The sequence below is a fragment of the Panthera leo genome, chromosome E3 (genome assembly GCF_018350215.1).
Source record: "Panthera leo isolate Ple1 chromosome E3, P.leo_Ple1_pat1.1, whole genome shotgun sequence".
Lineage (NCBI taxonomy): Eukaryota > Metazoa > Chordata > Mammalia > Carnivora > Felidae > Panthera > Panthera leo.
The window spans coordinates 26,087,481-26,101,803 of NC_056694.1; the positions used below are offsets into that span (position 1 = coordinate 26,087,481).

At 49.3% G+C, this 14,323-nt stretch overlaps 1 protein-coding gene across 3 annotated transcripts in view; it reads right to left on the bottom strand.

The window, feature by feature from the left end:
* The window catches only part of VPS35L (VPS35 endosomal protein sorting factor like), a 118,088-nt gene extending 106,444 nt beyond the window's left edge, over positions 1 to 11,644 (bottom strand). The window contains exons 1-3 of one of the 3 annotated variants that reach the window (XM_042922493.1): positions 11,559 to 11,644; positions 11,341 to 11,449; positions 1,328 to 1,427 (exon numbers count right to left, since the gene is read on the bottom strand). Coding sequence is in view for 1 of the 3 variants with exons in the window: in XM_042922491.1 (XP_042778425.1) it covers positions 1,328 to 1,427; positions 11,035 to 11,051 (117 nt within the window). In the remaining 2 variants the exon portion in view is untranslated. Of the gene's footprint in view, positions 1 to 1,327; positions 1,428 to 11,034; positions 11,102 to 11,340; positions 11,450 to 11,558 lie in introns of those variants that run through there. The other 2 variants (XM_042922492.1, XM_042922491.1) reach the window with 2 other exon arrangements.
* Between the last annotated feature and the right edge of the window lie 2,679 nt (positions 11,645 to 14,323).

Here is a 14,323-nt window from a genome sequence, read left to right on the forward strand (position 1 = left end):
GTCCAGTCATGTGGGCAAGGAATCACTGCGTCACGCTGTGTAATGAAACCCCAACACAAAGTGTGGACACACCAAAGCTCAGTGGAGCTTCCTGGCTGGTGGCTGCACCATGTGCCGGGAGGTGATACACCTGTTCCATAGGCAGAGGGCAGAGAGCTCTGTCTTCAGGACGTTCCTGGGCCTCACCTACCTGTCTCTTATTTGGCTGCTCATTTGTATCCTTCATATAAAACTGTAAACACAGGGCTTCTGAGTTGTCTGAGCTCTCCTAGCACATTATCAAGCCTGAGGGGAGGTCTGGATTTGCAGACAGTTGATCAGCGGGTGGCCTGGGGTCCCCCAAATCTGCAGTGGGTGTCTGAAGCAAGGACTGTCTTTTTGAAGAGCTTGCCCTAAACCTGTAGGGTCTGACACCAACCCCGGATGATCTGGCAAAGGGCCTCCTATTGGTACACAATTGTCATTTTGTCTGCCTGGCATCTGTCCCTCCTTCTCCCAGGCTTGGCAGTTGTTTTCTTTGGGAAAGTGGCCCTCCCCGACTCTTGGCTCCTACAGGCCTGGTTGGGGTGGAGGGGTTCTACCCCAACCCAGTCAGTCAGCACATTCCCTTCCCCGGGGCACCAGCCTGGGTCAGGGAGGGACACAGAACCAGAAAAGAGAAACTCCCCGCTCTCGTGTCACGAAAGCTGCAGGATGGAAGCCTGGAGCTGATGTGGCTGGTCTGTGTCCACGGGAGTGAGTTCTCAGATTGGAAACGACCCACTGGTGTCTCAGTCGTGACTCTACAAGCCCACAGGGCCTGGGGGGGAGGGGGAGGGCAGACACTCCAGCTGTGACCTCCTGCTTTATGCAATGGCCTCTGGGCATTCTAAGGTATGTGTCTGTCACCCTCACCCCCACCCGTGATGACAGCCACACAGCTTCTATTATCTGCTGGTGAAACAGTGCTAACCCAGAAGAGAGGGACCATCTATATCACTGGCCTGCTTTTCACTTTGCTTTTTAAATAACTCACACAGATGAAGACGCCATTCAGAACAGCATCTTCAGGACAGGCAAACTTAAGAAGGGGTTTCGTTTATACGCCCACATCAGGAGCAACGGCATCACCCGCTCGTGACAACCTCGCAAATGTGAGCAAGGGCACAAGGAACATGACGGTGGGTGAGGTCAACGTCACGAAAACCAGGGCCTGGGAACAAAGTGGCCGATAGAAATGTGCAAAAGCAGCTCCGGCCGGCAAGTGGGAAAGACCCAGGAACCCGGCTTGTCATTTTGAGGAGTGAGAGGTTAGAGAGGTTAGAGAGGGCCTCGTGACAAAACTTACGGTTATGGGCTTCAGCGGGTGATAGTCCCCAAACTCCAGTGGCACAGCCTCCAGCCGGCAGGACGCAAACTCTGCCTTGTAGTTCCTCCCCCGGGAGTGCCTGGCGGACAAATCCCAGACCGCCACCATCAGTTGAAGGAGATACAGAACACATTCAAACCATCTGCTCAGACCTTCTCAGGGCTACAGCGGCTCATGGCGCAACAGTATTTCTACCGAGCCCAAGAAACGCTGCAGAGAATTTTAACACTCAGTTTGAAGGTGCACAATGCCACCCAGGGATCCGGGACCCGTGAGGCCAGACGCCAGAACCAAGGGCACTGGATGAAGTGAGGTCAACTCTCCCCCACACACTGTTCTCCCCCCGACAGCCAGCGCCCAAGGAGGAGCTGAAGAGAGGGGCGTGCAGGGGGAGGGAGAAAGCCGGCCCTGCTCTCCCCACCAAGTTCACGAACGCTGTGGAGCCAGAGAAAGTAGCTGAGCGAGAAGTAGACAAAGAGCACCCGATTTCATGGGTCTTGTGAAGGGATCACGAGATAGACAAGGGGACAAAGTATCCACACTGAGGCACGAGAGGAAAACACATGGGAAGAAGAGCAGTGTGAAAGGCCTCAGGGCGGAAGGGAAGGTCTCAGAACGGGCAGAGAAAAACGGGAAGAGGAATGGGCAGCAGCAGTATGTGAAGGGATGGCAGCTAAGATTCTTCCAAACTAGGGGCGCCTGGGGGGCTCAGTCGGTTGAGCTTCTGACACCTGGTTTTGGCTCAGGTCATGATCTCTCAGTTTGTGGGTTTGAGTACCGCATCAGGCTCTGAGCTAACAGTGTGGAGCCTGCTTGGGGTTCTCTCTCTCTACCCACCCCCCCCCCCCACCGACCCTCCCTTGCTTGTACACATGCCTTCTCTCTAAGTAAATAAACTTTAAAAAAAAAAAAAAAAAAAAATTTTTAAACCAAAATAGAATTGTTCCAAACTAAAGACCTCAAGCTATAGATTCAAGAAACACGCATGCCCCAAGCAGGACCCACACAAAAAAGAAAACAAAAACCATACTTAGGGCCTTCATAGTAAAATGGCTAAAAATAGAGGATTTCTTAGAACGAATAAAGACACCTTATTTTCAAAGGGTGACGATTATATTACTGTCTCAGCAGAGAGGAGAGCCAGCAGACAAAGGGATCGTACCAGTGAAGTACCAAAGAAATTAACTGCCAGACAAAAACCCTGCACCTAGTGAAACGGTCCTTCAGTCATGACGGAAAGAGTTTCCCGTTAAAGAAAAACCAACAACAGCATGTACAGAACTACACTTAAAAAAAAAGCTACACGGATTGGAAGAATAAATATTGTCAAAATGTCAATACTACCCAAAGCTATCTACACATTCAATGCAATCCCAATCAAAATTGCACCAGCATTCTTCTCGAAGCTAGAACAAGCAATTCTAAAATTCATATGGAAACACAAAAGGCCCCGAATAGCCAAAGTAATTTTGAAGAAGACCAAAGCAGGAGGCATCACAATCCCAGACTTTAGCCTCTACTACAAAGCTGTCATCATCAAGACAGCATGTTATTGGCATAAAAACAGACACACAGACCAATGGAATAGAATAGAAACCCCAGAACTAGACCCACAAACGTATGGCCAACTCATCTTTGACAAAGCAGGAAAGAATATCCAATGGAAAAAAGACAGTCTCTTTAACAAATGGTGCTGGGAGAACTGGACAGCAACATGCAGAAGATTGAAACTAGACCACTTGCTCACACCATTCACAAAAATAAACTCAAAATGGATAAAGGACCTGAATGTGAGACAGGAAACCATCAAAACCCTAGAGGAGAAAGCAGGAAAAGACCTCTCTAACCTCAGCCGTAGCAATTTCTTACTTGACACATCCCCAAAGGCAAGGGAATTAAAAGCAAAAATGAACTACTGGGACCTTATGAAGATAAAAAGCTTCTGCACAGCAAAGGAAACAACCAACAAAACTAAAAGGCAACCAACGGAATGGGAAAAGATATTTGCAAATGACATATCGGTCAAATCTTATAAAGACCTCACCAAACTCCACACCCGAAAAACAAAAATCCCAGTGAAGAAATGGGCAGAAAACATGAATAGACACTTCTCTAAAGAAGACATCCGGATGGCCAACAGGCACATGAAAAGATGCTCAACGTCGCTCCTCATCAGGGAAATACAAATCAAAACCACACTCAGATATCACCTCACGCCAGTCAGAGTGGCCAAAATGAACAAATCAGGAGACTATAGGTGCTGGAGAGGATGTGGAGAAATGGGAACCCTCTTGCACTGTTGGTGGAAATGCAAACTGGTGCAGCCACTCTGGAAAACAGTGTGGAGGTTCCTCAAAAAATTAAAAATAGACCTACCCTATGACCCAGCAATAGCACTGCTAGGAATTGACCCAAGGGATACAGGAGTACGGATGCATAGGGGCACTTGTACCCCAATGTTTATAGCAGCACTCTCAACAATAGCCAAATGATGGAAAGAGCCTAAATGTCCATCAACTGATGAATGGATAAAAAAACTGGTTTATATACACAATGGAGTACTACGTGGCAATGAGAAAGAATGAAATACGGCCCTTTGTAGCAACATGGATGGAACTGGAGAGTGTGATGCTAAGTGAAATAAGCCATACAGAGAAAGACAGATACCATATGGTTTCAATCTTATGTGGAAACTGAGAAACTTAACAGAAACCCATGGGGGAGGGGAAGGAAGAAAAAAAAAAGAGGTTAGAGTGGGAGAGAGCCAAAGCATAAGAGACTCTTAAAAACTGAGAACAAACTGAGGGTTGATGGGGGGTGGGAGGGAGGGGAGGGTGGGTGATGGGTACTGAGGAGGGCACCTTTTGGGATGAGCACTGGGTGTTGTATGGAAACCAATTTGACAATAAACTTCATATATTGAAAAAAATAAAAAATAAAAAATAAGTAGAAGCACATTTAATTGTAGTGTGATTCTGAAAGTAGTAAAAAAAATTAAAATAAAAAAATAGAAAATAAAAAAAAGCTACACAGAGAAACAAAATCCCAGCTGAAAACAAAAAACTATATACATATGTATATATGTGCATACACACTGTGTATACACGTATGTACATATGTATAGGCTATGCATACATATCAAAGAGTAAAAAAAAAAGGTAAAGGTGTGGATAAAGAGATTAGTGACTACAAAAAACAGTAGCTCATAGTATTTAAAATACGTGTAGGGGGCACCTGGGTGGCTCAGGGGGTTAAGTGTCTGCATCTAACTCTTGACTTCTGCTCAGGTCATGATCCCTGGGTTGTGGGATTGAGCCCCGAGTCGAGCCCCATGCTAAGCCTGCTTCAGATTCTCTCTCTCTCTCCCTCTGCCCCTCTCCCCTGCTATCTAAAATAAAAAAATGAGTAAAATAAAACAGAGGTAGAATTAAAACTCAGGTCAACCAGCACAGAAGAGGCACTATGGTATGAATGTTTGTCCCCACCCCCCCCAGCCCCCCAAATTCACTGACTGAAATCCTAACCTCGCCTTTGGGAGGTGATGAGGTCTCAAGGGAGGAGCCGCATGATAACCGGGACCCCAGAGAGCCCCCGCCCCGTGAAGACACGCAGTGCAGGCACTGGGTGAAAAGCAGGAGGCGCCTCGCCTCACCGGGCTGGCCAGACGTCCAGCCTCCAGGAGAAACAAGTATTTTTTGTTGTAAGTTGCAGCATCTGTGGTTTTTTTTTCTTTTTCTTTTTTTTTTTTTTTTTTTTTTTACAGCAGCAGCTCGAACGGACTAAGCCTCGGACTGAGAAGTGGGGCTGCTGCCTTAACAAATACCTAAAAACGAGGAAGCGAGTCTGGAACTGGAACGGGCACAGGCTGGAAGAGTTTTCCAAGACCGGCGAGAAAAGCCACCGCCCCGAGTGGACGGTCAGGGGCGATGCGATGATGGTGAGGGCTTGGAGAGCTGCAGAGAAAGCCTCAGCCGTCCTGGAGAAGACGCCAGGGGTCGCAAACAGAAGCTGGTGGAACAGACGGCCTAGGCCAGACCAGCAAGGCTGCAGATGGAAACGGGGACTGTGCTACTGGACACGGAGAGGCGATCCCAGTCAGGACGCGGCGTCCCGGACTGTGCTCACACCCTGGTGTCCTGTGGACGGCAGAACTTGTATGCGACGGAACGGGGTATTTGCAGGAGGACGTTTCTGGGCAAAGTGTTGCAGGGAGCAGCTTGACTGTTCTCCGGCTCATCAAAAGGGAAACAATTTAAAAACATGGAGAATTGGGGCGCCTGGGTGGCTCAGTCAGTTGAGTGTTCAACTTCGGCCCAGGTCATGATCTCGGGGTTCGTGGGTTTGAGTCCCACATCAGGCTCTGTGCTGACAGCTTGGAGCCTAGAGCCTGCTTCCGATTCTGTGTCTCCCTCTCTCTCTCTCTCTGCCTCTCCCCCACTCACGTGTACGCGCTCTCTCTCTCTCTCTCAAAAATAAATATTAAAAAAAGCCTTAAAAACCCCGTGGAGAATTAGGTCTCAAAGAGCATAAAGCTGGTCCCCTTTGTTCATCGGCCTGAGCGTCCCCTGAATTCACCCTCTGCCCTACTCACAGCTGTGTGCCTTCACTAGTACTTAAGGAACCCCAAATCCAACTAACACCCTGCAGTCAGCCTTATGGGTGAGCCCACCCACCCAGAAACCTACTCAGTATGAGAGAACAGAGATCCCAGGTCATTTGACTTCTATCCCTTTCTAAATAAATATGGCTTTGTGAGCACGAAAGGAGGAAGGCCAGTCAACAATACAAATTCATCTCTACTTTTTATGTTTTATTTATTTTTTTAAAGAACTACTGCTTTCACCTCTTTTGGTGGGGGAGGGGGCAGAGAATCTCGAGCAGGCTCGACATTCAGCATGGAACCCAAAATGGGGCTCGATCCCACAACCCTGGGATCATGACCTGAGCTGAAATCAAGAGTTGAATGCTCAACCGACTGAGCCACCCAGGCACCCCACTACTTTTTATTTTTTGGAAAGGAAAACCCCTATCACGATATATTGCCTGGTCTCTCTGGGTCACATTTACCAAGCATACCAGTCCTCCCCTTCCAAAAATATGAAATATTCTTCCTGACTCCCTTTAATTTTTTTTAAGGTTTTTTGGGTTGTTTTTTTTTTGAGAGACAGAGAGCGACTGAGCATGAGCAGGGGAGGAGGAGAGAGGGAGAGAGAGAATCCCAAACAGGCTCCACCCTGTCAGTGCAGAGCCTGATGCAGGGCTTGAATTCACAATCTGTGAGATCATGACCTGAGCTGAAATAAAGAGTTGGACGCTTAACCAACTCAGTTCCCCCCAAGTACCTCCCGACTCCCTTTAATATGCTGCCAGCCAATCCCTGATTTATAAAATAAAGACACCCCCCCCAAGAATAAGGAAACTGGAATAACAGTCATCAGTGGCCATAAGGGAGTCTAAAAATCAAATTACACTTTTTCTCTCTTCAGATCATTCTTACCTTTATCAATAGAACTCTGAAAGGTTAATCTAGTGGAATGAGTAGAAATGTAACCGGACCTGAAATTCAGTTGCAAATGTTTTTCATCCCTGTAATAATCATTAACAAATCAATCCACAGCTGAGCAAGACTGTATCCCAAGAACAGGGTGACTGGATACACAGAATCAAATAATAGTTCTCGTTTACAATGGACTTGCTGTACAGCAGGATCCAGGCCAAGCCCTTTCCCTGAACTTCCTTGTTTAACCAACTGCCTAATGCTAAGATGCTATCATTACGCCCATTTTTCAGAGAAGCTGAGGCTTAGAGTTGAGGGGACAGCAGCACGTGACAGGGACACAAAAACCGAGGCAGCCTGACTCTCATGCAGGAAGGAGCTCTGGAGACCATCCATGGGTCATCTTAAGAACCTTAAGCAATTGTCTACCTTTGTCTAGTTTTTCTTTTAAAGAACCAAGCTTTGAAATAATTTGTTTATTTGGATGAGGGAGGAGGGGCAGAGAGAGAGACAATCCCAAGCAAGCTCCACATTCAGTGCTGAGCCCAACATGGGGTTCGATCCCACAACCACAAGATCATGGCCTGAGCAGAAGCCAAGGGTCAGACACCTATCCTACTGAGCCACCCAGGCGTCCTGAAATAGTTTTTTGTTTGTTTGTTTTTTTACAAGTTTGAAGGGAAGGAATTCCTTGGGGAAAAAAATAAATAGTTTCTGGAGAAATGTAAAAAAAAAAAAAAAAAAGGAAACATTTACCCCTTTCGAAATTCCACATCAAACAGCTATATTTTGATCTTTCTATCGCTTCTTCCATTATTCCCTCAAATTCCCGGTCAGGCTCACCGGTTTACCCAACGTTTGAGATGCTAAAAAGCATGGTTGTCAATGCCTAGGTCTTTGCTAAGGCCAACAGCGCCCCCCAGCGGGCATTTTCTAGAAATCCCTACCTTGCTTTTTTTCCCCCTCAGAACACAGCAGCCGGTAAAAATCCCCCATCATCCCAGCTTCCAAAGGCTCGTGTGCATCCTTGGCAGCTGCCACAGAAGAAAAGGCCAACATTTCCCACCTCCACTCCTGGCCTGGCCGCTGGCTACTCAAAGTGTGGCTCACAGATCACTTTGCAAGGGCATCACCAGGGGAGTGTGGAAATACCACAGATCAGGGTCTGCACATTAGCAAATTCCCTCGGGTGATTTATAGCCCCGCAGCCCAGGGCATGGGTGGGAGGTCCAGCTGCTGGGAATGGTTAGGATCACAGCCTCTGGACTCCACACCTCACTGCTCCTTGAAGGCTGTACCACTTTAAGGAAACTAACTGCTTCACCTGTCTGCCTCCATGACCTCATCTGAAAAATGGGTTTTGAGGATTAAATGGGATGCTGCACATTCAACACTTAACACCGTGCCTGGCGTGCGCACACACACGTCTCTGTAAATGTCAAATTTAGCGACAGAAACACATTTCTCCTCTGTAGACCTTCTCTGTTTCCTCACTCATCCCACAGACTACTACTGCCCCTCCTTTCTGCCAAACCCCATGCCAGGCACGACCAGGGTTAAAACGCAGTTCTTTTAATTTGAAGAACAACAAGTCTTGGGAGACTTTAGGGTGAACACGGGCTGCCACAGGAATGTCGAGAGCACAGTCAGCTTAGGAACTTTGGAAACCCTACAAGTTAAAAGGCATATGGCACCTCTGTTTGTGATTTAAAGTAAAACTGTCACAGGTAAAACTGTTCTGGGAAGCAGAGATTAAAAGACCATCTCCCCGGGTTTTCTGATCAGAAAATTGCAGACAAGTTAATTGAAGCCAGATGTTTTTCATTGTTCTTGGTGTTTAAACCTTAATGATTCCCTAAAAGGTGCTTCGAATCACTAGATCCAAGGAAACTCAGTGGCATTCAATCCAGATTTAATGTATCAAGAATTTGGAAAGGGGCGCCTGGCTGGCTCAGTGGATTAAGTGTCCGACTTCAGCTCAGGTCATAATCTCACGGTTCGTGGGTTCAGCCCTGCGTCATGCTCTGTGCTGACAGTTCAGAGCCTGGAGCCTGCTTCGGATTCTATGTCTCCCTCTCGCTCTGCCCTCCCCCACTCTGCCCCTCCCCTGCTCACGAGCGCGCTCGCTCTCTCTCAAAAATAAACCAACATTAAAAAAAAGACTAACTGCTTCACCTGTCTGCCTCCATGACCTCATCTGAAAAATGGGTTCTGAGGATTAAAAAATGGATTTTGAGGAAAAATGGGTTTTGAGGATTCCTTCCTTTGGAAGGAAGCTGCTTAACTGTCAATATTTCAAGAGTCTAAGGCTGTATATTCTTTCATTTGCTCACTTACTCATTCACGGGAAACCACATTTGGAAAGAAAGATCAGAAAGTGATTTCCCTACCACCTCACACCTGCCAGAATGGCTAAAATGAACAACTCAGGAGACAATGGACGTAGACGAGGATGCAGAGAAAGGGGAACACTTTTGCACAGTTGGTGGGAATGCAAGCTGGTGCAACCACTCTGGAAAACAGTGTGGAGGTTCTTCAAAAAATTAAAAATAGAGGGGCACCTGGGTGGCTCAGTCGGTTAAGTGTCCGACTTCGGATCAGGTCGTATCTTGCAGTTTGTGAGTTCGAGTCCCGCATCGGGCTCTGTGCTGACAGCTGGGAGACAGAAGCCTGCTTTGGATTCTGTGTCTCCCCCTCTCTCTGTCCCTCCCATGCTCATGGTCTATCTCCGTCTCTCAATAACAAATAAACATTAAAAGAAAAAATTTTTTAATTAAAAATAGAGCTACCCTACGACCCAGCAATTGCACTACTAGATATTTATCCAAAGGATACAAAAAGGCTGATTCGAAGAGGCACATGCACCCCAATGTTTATAGCAGTTCTATCAACAAGAGCCAAATCATGGAAAGTGCCCACACATCCACAGTGATGAATGGATAAAGAAGATGTGGGGGGTGTGTGTGTGGACTATTACTCAAAGATCAAAAAGAATGCAATCTTGCCATTTGCAACAACATGGATGGAACTAGAATGTATTATGCCAATCAAAATAAGTCAGAGAAAGACAAATATCATATGATTTCATTCATATGTGGAATTTAAGAAACAAAACATAGGGGAAGATGAACACAGGGGAAGGAAAGCAAAAATAAGATAAAAACAGAGAGGGAGGCAAACCAGAAAAGACTCAAACTCAGAACAAACTGAGGGTTATTGGAGGGGTGTTGGGGGGGTGGTGAGCTAACTGGCTGATGGGCATTAGGAGGGCACTTGCTGTGATCACTAAATTCTACTCCTGAAACCATTACTACGCTGTGTGTTAATTAGCTTCGATTTAAATTAAAAAAAAAAAAAAACAAAAACCCTCCTCTCCCTTTCTGAGATGCAGGGTAGACCTCCCATCTATTTCCCAAATAAACCCACTAGAACCATCACAGCTTGTTGACTTCTTCCCGCACACACAGCACGGCGGGACCCTCAGCACGAGCCACTCCCAGCTACTCCAACCACAAGAGCCCTGCCCGGCCGGTCAGCCAGGGCACACGCTGTCCCCGCCTGTTCTGAGCTCCTATTCACTCTCCGAAACCCATGTAAGGGTCTGCCTTTCTCAAGCCTTCCCCAAGGCCCAGGTGAAATTACATCTCATGACCCTTCTACTCGGTGTGTCTGCTCCACGAAACTAACTCCTTAAGGCCAAGGGGTACGTCCGCAGACTGTGCATCCCCAGTGCCCAGCGGGAAGCCCTGCACACAGTGGGACGAAGGGCAGCCATTTCACAGAGAAGCAATCGAGTGTCCTCCAGGTGAGCCGAGTAGCACTGGAAACAGCTAGGTGTCCCCTATCGTCCAGACCGAGCTGACTCCACCACTCTTTGCACGCAGCGCCCCCAGAACCTGGGACACAGGAAGCCGGGGAACTTGAGTTTTCTTTAGGGAGTGAATGGAGAGGGGAGCGTGAAAGGTGCAAGGAACGGGTAGCCGGGAGGGAACCACCCGTGGGGCCTCAGGGACCTCTTGTGGACCAGGGTAGCGGCCGGGGATTCTGCGGTCAAAACAACCGGGTACGGAATGGGAGGCTCCACCAGCACCTCACCAAGAGAGCAATTCCCGTTGACTCACACAAGCTCACACTCGCAGAGACAGCAGATATAGTCCCTCTCCCAAACCAACCACCGCTTCTTCCTTACCAGGGAAAGACGGCCATCTTCCCGGTCACATGAGCAGTTGCACCAGGACCGCCAGCCCGTTTTTCCCTCCCAGACCCCGCCCCGCCCCGCCCCGCCCCGCCCCGCCCCGCCCCGCTCCGCCCCGCCCCGCTCCGCTCTGGCCGCCATGATTGAAAGGGGCAGATGCTCAGGAGCTGAGCCTTGGGAGCGCCATGATTGTGAGGGGCGGACGGACACGCTGAGCAGTTCGTCGGCGCCATAATCATGAGGGCCAACGCACGTCTGCTAGCCTTTCGTCGGCGCCATGATCGTGAGTGGCAAACGCACTTCCGTTGTGCTGTGACGCCATGATTGTGAAGGGTAGATGCCCTCACTCAAAAACGGTTGTGGGGACGGGAACCAGCATCGAAGAGCCAACGCTGTGGGCACCGTGATCCTAAGGGGCAGGCAAACTTCCGCTGAGTGGTCCGCGACGCCATGATTGTGAAGGTCAGGCATACGTCTCCCCACCCCCATCCCGTCCACCACTTCCGGAGGGTACGTACACTTCTAGAGCGCCTCCCCAGATGCCATGATTGTGAAGGGCAGGTAAACTTCCGGGGCACTATCCTAGAGGCCGTAATTGTGCCACCATGATTGTGAAAACAAACGTCCGCCCTCAGTGCCCAGATTACGCCGTCAGCCAGCACTTAGTTGTGGGGGCGGGCGCCAGTGTCGAAAAACCGATGCTTATGCCGTTTGCCGGCACCGTTGTTGCAATGGGCAGACACACTGCCGCTGCACTGCGACGCCACGATTGTGAGGGGCGAACATACTTTCGGAGCGCTGTCCGCGGCGCCATGATTACGAGGGGTGGGCGTGCTTTGGCTGAGGGCCCCTATGGCGCCATGATTTTGATGGGCACGCGCCCTTCCTGGTGGGCTACTGTGGTGCCATGATAGTAAGGGGCGAACGCATTTCCCCTGCGTCGTGCGCGATGCCATAATTGTGAGGGGCAAGGCGCCTGTGTCGTCCGCCAGTTGCCATGATTGTAAAGGGCAGACATAACCCCCCCCCCCCCCCCCCCCGGGAGGCGTGTCCGCAACACTAATGTACAGAGTGTAGGGGGCAGCAGGCTGCCTAACCCACCTTCGCCTTCTGGGTGCTAACAAGAATCCGGAGACAGATGGAGCGAAGACGCTAACCGTGGCTGGGTGTGGGGAAAGGGTCTGTGGGGTTCGTGCGGTTTTACAGTTAATTCGCTGTTTGGCTGGGGTAAACCATGCCGACGCTTTCCCCTCCCCGCGTCTCTAAGGGTTGCCCTGGATCCGAATAGACCGCCTTCGTCTGGAGCTAAATCACATGAGGAAGTTGGGGCTAGCTTCTCACCCAGCTTGACAAAGCTGTACGTTTCTGTAAAGGTGGACACCCGTTTCAACCCCAGAACTTATGTTGTCGTGTTTTCTCGGGTTACTATGTATGTGTGTATGTGTGTGTGTACACACACATACACACACACATATATACATACATATATATACATACGTACATATACACATATATATACATATATATATACATACGTATATATATACATACATATATATGTACACACATACATACTCGGGTTACTATATATATAATATATATATAATTTCCTAGCAACTACCGCATACTGAACGCCTGCTGTGCCAGGCGCCCTGCGGGCATCTCACGTGCCCCTCACCGCAAACCTGAGGTCACTACCACGGCCACCTGTTCGGGAGCCACTGCAGGTGCACTGCTTGAAGCCAGGAAGTGCCCTTAGCGGGAGCGACTGCGGGTTAACCGACCTGATGGGAGGACGTGCTCAATCTCGAGGCGGCATCTCATCCCCCTTTTCTTTGCAAGAGCCTGTTTTGACAGCACATAAACCACTTTCCCAAGAAACAACGGAATAATATACTCCGGGCCCTCTGACGGCACACGGAGTTTCGCACCCCGGGTCCTGGTGTGTTCACCTGGGAAATTAGTCTAGAACTCATTCTAGAACTAGTTCAAGACTCAGGTGTGGGGAGATTCTGAAATGCCTGGCACGCGGTCAGCACGCCCCTGGCTGGAGCTGAGCTTGCAGGCAGGCAAAGGAGCCCGTTGCGCCTTCAGAGCTTTTCTCTCCGGGGTAACCTGCCGTCGCCTGCGCGTGCGGACCGGCGCGGGCTCGCGTTAACACGCCCGCTGGGGACCGGGGCCCGGGGCGACCCGGCTGGTGCAGCACCCACGGCGCCAGGTGCACCGCTGCACCGCGCGCTTCCGGAGCGGGCTGTTAGCACCCACGGGGGCCAAGAAGCAAACCACCTCAAGAAATTGAAGAATTGGGAGTCACAGGGAAACTGGGCCAATAAAGGAAGACAAGTGAAAAGGTAGTATTTTATTGTCCAGGATAATTTTGGTTAGACACGATTTTTGCCCTCAGAGCTGATGGAGAATGGGACTCCACTACCCCATAATCCAGTTGGTTCGCTGTATTCAGCAACGCCCCAGGTTTGTTTCTAGGTTGGGTTTAAATGTTTACGTAAATTCCAGTTAACATACAGCGTGATATTAGTTTCGGATGTACAGTACAGTGATTCTCCCTTATTTTTAATGATTTTTATGACATTTACCTACGCCCGCTCCGGTTCCTTAGAGATAAAGCAATCCACCTCCCATTTGCTTGCGTGTAACTGTTACTTTTCATTGGGGTGATTGTTCATGGGCCGGTGGCCCCTGACAAAAAAGATCTTCCTCTCCCAAACGGGTCCTTGTTTTCAGCTCAGAATGAGTAAGAAGGATTCCCAGTCATACCCTCACGTCCACCACTCCCCGCGCACGAAATGAACCAGAGTTCAAGGGTGGCCACAGGGAAAGGGAGGGGCTCTTTCCACCCTGCCTTGCGGACTGGGCGGTGCAGCCTCTCCCCTGTGGGGGTAAAAACCAGGGGCACGCGAGGCGCTCAGCTGGGACGAGGGCGCAGGAACAAGAGCGGGATCTTGAAGCTGTGCACCTGAGAGGCTTTGATGGGCGCGGCAAGCTGAGCGCCCCTCCCCTTTGGCCCCGCGCAGGCGGCCGGCTCCTAAAAAGCCAAGCCCCTTAGCGCCCCGGTGACCTTTTCACCGCCTGCAAAGTACAGTTTGTGCAAAACTCGGATGCTGGACGAAGCACTGGTATAGGTTACACCCTAAATGGTGGGATATACCTTTCGTGGGGCTTTTAATGATTAAAAAAAAGATCATGTTACGGATTGTTTTGGCCAGATACTTTTCAGCAGCCATCAACGGTCCTTCCATTGGTAAATAAAGAAGATCAAACTACA